The 5,474-nt window shown below is 37.9% G+C and overlaps 2 protein-coding genes across 2 annotated transcripts in view; one reads left to right on the top strand and one right to left on the bottom strand.

Moving 5' to 3' along the window:
- Positions 1-374: 374 nt before the first annotated feature.
- On the top strand, positions 375-2,609 carry LOC103517549 (trafficking protein particle complex subunit 4). Its single transcript, XM_008482588.2, has 3 exons — positions 375-662; positions 1,369-1,647; positions 1,961-2,609. Exons 1-3 carry the CDS (start codon positions 488-490, stop codon positions 2,158-2,160), a joined length of 654 nt encoding a protein of 217 aa, XP_008480810.1. The 5' UTR covers positions 375-487; the 3' UTR covers positions 2,161-2,609.
- The window catches only part of LOC103517553 (L-galactose dehydrogenase-like), a 6,407-nt gene continuing 2,702 nt past the window's right edge, over positions 1,770-5,474 (bottom strand). Inside the window, exons 4-9 of the mRNA XM_026829599.1 lie at positions 5,100-5,372; positions 4,686-4,817; positions 4,117-4,194; positions 3,718-3,849; positions 2,893-3,065; positions 1,770-2,657 (exon numbers count right to left, since the gene is read on the bottom strand). Of these exons, the coding sequence (XP_026685400.1) occupies positions 2,573-2,657; positions 2,893-3,065; positions 3,718-3,849; positions 4,117-4,194; positions 4,686-4,817; positions 5,100-5,372 (873 nt within the window). The 3' untranslated portion in view covers positions 1,770-2,572. The remainder of the gene's footprint in view (positions 2,658-2,892; positions 3,066-3,717; positions 3,850-4,116; positions 4,195-4,685; positions 4,818-5,099; positions 5,373-5,474) is intronic.

The following is a 5,474-nucleotide window of genomic DNA, read 5'->3' as shown; positions in this document are numbered from 1 at the left end:
AAGCTGATTTTTATTTATTTTTTGTCACAAGGAATACAATGTTGTCGGTTCGTCCTCTGATAAGGATTCGTTTACAACTACAACATTTCATTACGAAATTTCTTTTCCATATTTTTTAAAATCGCTGTTATCTGTTGTTTTAAATGACTGGAAATTAATTTAGATTTGATAGTTAAGTATTTTAATTCATAGGTATTGGTTTGATACAGTCATATTAAATTTACTTTTTAAAAAATATAAAAATTTAAATTTTCATCTCCACTCCATTAAAATCTGGCAACACTGTTTGATGTTAGCGCTTCATTCTTGCAGTGGTGATAAAATAAACTACTTTTTAGTGGCGGTAAAAATTTGAAAAGATCTAATCTCAAAAATCAAAAACTTTCAAAATTTTGAGCAGAAAACAGGAGCGGGAGGATGGTTTTAGTAAATTCAAAGTGATTATTTAGTAGATGACACCTCAAAGAATCCCTAAAGGAGGTAAAATATGGTGATCTATGGAGTTTACATTGTGTCCAAGTCCGGTGGTCTTATATTCAACTATGACCACAACGTACCCAAAATAGAAAATGCCGTCACATTCCAGTTCCCGTTGAACATTAAACTTACTCCAGAAAACAAGAAGATAGTTGTCAGCTTTGGTCAGAGGGATGGTATCCTAGGTAAGTTGACTTTAGGGCACACCCATATTGGTTGAACAAAATTACCAAATTTCTTGCCTCAAACAGCCTTTGTATTTTAATCACTTGCACCATGTAGGTAATCGGTAAGCCAATGGATTTGCTTGAGGCTTCTTTGTGGCTTTTGGGAAAGGTTAGGTGTGAAGCTTCATGTGCCAGTGTGAACTTATTACTGTCTAGCACAGAAAACTGATTCTGTCATATGGGTATGTTTTTGGTAATTATGCAGAAGCCTCAACAGTGTAAAAGAAAGCTCATTTTTGTATTTAACCTAACCCTATAATAACACTTATCACTGCTCCCATTGTGAAAACTCCTTTTTGCGTTTAACCTAACCCTATAACACTGGTCACTGCTTGTTTGTGCCAGTTCCTTTGGTAGCAATCTTCCACTGATACCTAACCCTATAACACTGGTCACTGCTTGTTTGTGCCAGTTCCTTTGGTAGCAATATTCCACGGACGTGACTTCTGCACAAGTACCATGCTTTTTTCTGAACAACAGTAGGTACTCAAGGCAAACTTAAATCTGGAAGTTACTTTCCATAAACTTTCTCTATAGGCTTGTACATCCTTAAAATTGTGAGAAGATTCGAAATTGAAAAAATGTGCCTAAGAGATTTTGTTTGCTATACTAAAGGAAATCTCCCATTTCTCTTATTTTGAATACCTACTTGCTTGATTTTCAGTTGGCCATGTCTTAACAGCTGTCAATGATGCTGTTATCAAAAATGGGCAGCTGGATGATGGAACCGATGTTTTGGAGTTTCTGTCCAAACCTGAAAGCTTTCCCGTCAAATTAACTTTTACGAGACCCAGAATGACAACCAATGAGAAAATATTTCTGGCCAGTATGTTCTATCCTTTGTTTGCGATTGCTAGTCAGTTGTCACCGGAACCTAAAAGTTCAGGGATTGAGGTTTTAGAGGCCGATACATTCAAACTACACTGCTACCAAACTTTGACTGGTAAGTAAACTAGTCAATTTACTGATCTACATTAGTAACCAAGATGAAGTTTTTTCACTTCCACCTCAAATTCTGTTACAAGAAGAACAATTGAAATAATCAAAAACACAATAGGAGAAAGCTGAAGGTTTCAAGTTAAAGATGGAATCATGAGCTTCCAATTTTATTAATTTTTGTGTTTTTATTTATTCATTTTACACAACAAATGTTTGGATATTTTACTATTTCTCAATGACACAGTTGACCTGAGATGCACAAAGCTACAATGTAAGTAGGTACCTACAACCTAACTCAATATTGTATCTATTTTCAGGTGTTAAATTCATGATAGTAGGAGATACCAATCAGAGTGGTTTGGATTTGATATTGAAGAAAATCTACGAGCTCTATGCTGATTATGCACTGAAGAATCCATTCTACTCTCTTGAGATGCCCATCAGGTGTGAACTATTTGATACCCATTTGCAGAACTTGCTTCAGCAGCACGAGAAAACGGGAGTGACAAACGTTTGAATAGTCCTTGCGAGGAGATCTCAGGTTTGAATCTCACAGTTTGGAAATGTTTTTGGTGTTTTGTGTTGACCCAGCACCTAAATTGGAAGATTGTGTCTCTTCTTGGCCATCTGATGATGGATATAATATGGGCATGCTGCAATAGAAGAAATGAATCCAAAGTAGCATTTTTTTTCTACCTTCTTGAATTACAATCATCAACCCTAAATGCTGCATTTAAGAATACACATGTACCCACATATTTGAGATAATTCATTATGTCACATCATGTTTAATGGTACTACTACCACTTGATTCCTAAAATACGAATTGACATGAGAGAAATGTAATTATAAAGATCCTCGTTTACTTCATGGGTTTATGTGAAGTGGACACAAGTGTTGGCCACTTCTTGGAAAGTACTGAGTTCATGTTACTCTACTTTCTCCTGGAGATATTGCTTGTACTGCTCTGGTTCTTCTCCTTCCCAATGCAGATTTAAGTCGCTGTCAAAATACCTGAAATCACAAAATAATAGTATGTAAATACATACCTAAATAAAAAATACCTATTTATTTCATTTACTTTTGAAAGATTTTCATTAGGTACCAAGTAGGTACTAAAATATGTTGGGTTTAGTTACCTACCACCAACTTATTCAATTGAATTTAGAAAAAGAAGAGATAGAAAGGGAAATCATCATTTGAAATTTATGTTTACCCCATCACTGTCACCTCTGATATTTACACTCACTTTTCCCTTACACTCTTCAATACGCTTTTCTCATGCTCCGTCAACCCATTCATTGTCACGTCCAGATTTGACCTGAGCACTTTCAAGTTGTTCATTCCACACAACGTCACCTTGGCAAAGTTCTGATTCATGGAGAAATAGAGAGCCAGTTTTCCTAGTTCGACGTTGTTTTTCTGTGAAAAAATGGGGAAAAGGTTGACTGAATTCTTTGAATGTTAATCGTTTTTATTTATCAATTATTGGAGTTAGGCCTGTGGCACATTGGAAACGTAGTCGTGTGGCTTTAGTAGCGAGTAATCGTCTGAAAAACCCAAACCTATGAAAATGATAGAGAGTCTACAGTCGCGTGAGTTTTCATATGTTTGGTTTGGTTTTTCAGGCTACTATGCCCTACTTCCAATGTTCAACGGGCCATATCTCGTGTGGACAATTCTTCTTCCTAGCCTTTTCCTATTTAAATAGGGTCGGCGTTTCTTGTCAGTCCCTTCCAGGCAGCCCTAGCTATTGTATACCTCATGTCCTGATAGCTTCTTTTCCCTTAAGTCTTGGTTCACACAATCTTACAACCTGCTCTCACTCGTCTTTTTCTCTCCCTCATTCTCTCGCCTCTTTTCCCTCGTCTAACCCACTGGTTCTGAGGATAGGAACCAGCGCAGTGTTTCAATTGATCTCACAGGTTTGTTGTTCAAATTAAATTGATCCCAAGGGCAAGGTAATGCCTAGACCCTTGATAAATGGAGTGTGCCTAAAGGCATGTAATGTGTTCCAATCCACTCGACCCCAATGTTCAGGTGCAGTTTTGTTAAAGTCGCCTGTGGTTCTTACCTTGCAGTCATTGCTAGCCTCCGTACATTTAAATTTGATGTCGCATTTGGCCGGATGCCAATCGGGAGGTCCTTGGTTCGACAACAGGCCTAGAGATATTGGAGAGGCGTTGATCAGATCTACTTTGTTATCCTGAAAAAATAAAAGATAATTTTATGTACCTAATAATTATTTGTGCAAATCATTCAAATCCCTGGTGTAATAGCGGACGAATTCATCGAAATAGAAACATGTGGAGATCCTCGTGTCTGAGATTTTCTTTTTTTCGGTAGAGATTGCCATTAGCAGTGCAGACAGAAAACTCAGCGAGTTTGAGAGATACATTTTTAGTGGTGTGGTGGAAGGATTTGAAGAGGTGTATAGAGTCTGAACAAATAAAATGGACAAGATTTTCTAAATTCCACACAACGTCACCTTGGCAAAGTTCTGATTCATGGAGAAATAGAGAGCCAGTTTTCCTAGTTCGACGTTGTTTTTCTGTGAAAGAATGGGGAAAAGGTTGATTGATTTCTTTGAATGTTGATCGTTTTTATTTATCAATTATTGGAGTTAGGCCTGTGGCATATTGGAAACGTAGTCGCGCGACTTTAGTAGCGCGTAGTCACTTGAAACACCAAACCTATGAAAATGATAGGAGTCTATATTCGCGCGACTTTTCATATGATAGATTCTTTTTTCTAAAGTCTTTTTTCACACAATCTTACCACCTCTTTCTTGCTCTCACTCGTCTTTTTCTCTCCCTCATTCTCTCGTCTCTTTTCCCTCGTCTAACCCATTGGTTCTGAGGATAGGAACCAGCGTAGTTTTTCAATTGATCTCATAGGTTTGTTGTTCAAATTAAAGATCCCAAGGGCAAGGTAATGCCTAGACCCTTGATAAAGGGAGTGTGCCTGAAGGCATGTGATGTGTTCCAATCCACTCGACCCCAATGTTCAGGTGCATTTTTGTTAGTCGCCTGTGGTTCTTACCTTGCAGTCATTGCTAGCCTCTGTACATTTAAATTTGATGTCGCATTTGGCCGGATGCCAATCGGGAGGTCCTTGGTTCGACAAGAGGCCTAGAGATATTGGAGAGGCGTTGATCAGATCTACTTTGTTTTCCTGAAAAAATAAATGATAATTTTATGCACCTATAGCGGACGAATTCATCGAAATAGAAACATGTGGAGATCCTCGTGTCTGAGATTTTCTTTTTTTTTTCGGTAGAGATTGCCATTAGCAGTGCAGACAGAAAACTCAGGTGTATAGAGTCTGAACAAATAAAATAGACAAGATTTTCTACTGGCGCGTCCTCTTGGATTTCTAATGGTTTAGTACTGGCGCAACCACGCCAAAAAGGGGGGAAATCGCCACAGTTTCCAAAAAGAAATTTAGAAGTCTTACCTGGAAATAGTTTCCATAATGTACAAGTGAGTTATCAAGGAGCGTATACTTGGAATACGTGAGGACAAAGTCTATGACGTGCTGACCAGGGTATTTCTGTTTGAGCTCCTCCACCATTTGTTTCAACACGGACAGGGGCAGGGCTGATATGCCAATGTGTTTGATCTCTTGGGACTGCTTCAGACTCATGAGGTAGGGAAGGGTTTCGTTCTTGATCACGTTCCATTGTTTGTTGACCAGAGCGAACTCTATGTCGTGAATCTGAAGGAAGATTTTTTAAAAGGATTTAACTTCACTGTATGATTTTTTTTTTTTTTTTTTTTTTTTTTTTTCTTGGGGGGTTTGGGAAAGGGGTTTTTTTTTTTTTTCTAGGGT

The sequence above is a fragment of the Diaphorina citri genome, unplaced genomic scaffold (genome assembly GCF_000475195.1).
Source record: "Diaphorina citri unplaced genomic scaffold, Diaci psyllid genome assembly version 1.1 scaffold1885, whole genome shotgun sequence".
NCBI classification, from domain to species: Eukaryota; Metazoa; Arthropoda; class Insecta; order Hemiptera; family Psyllidae; genus Diaphorina; species Diaphorina citri.
Note: the sequence above shows the minus strand (reverse complement) of the source record. Positions and strands in the feature narration are given on the sequence as shown.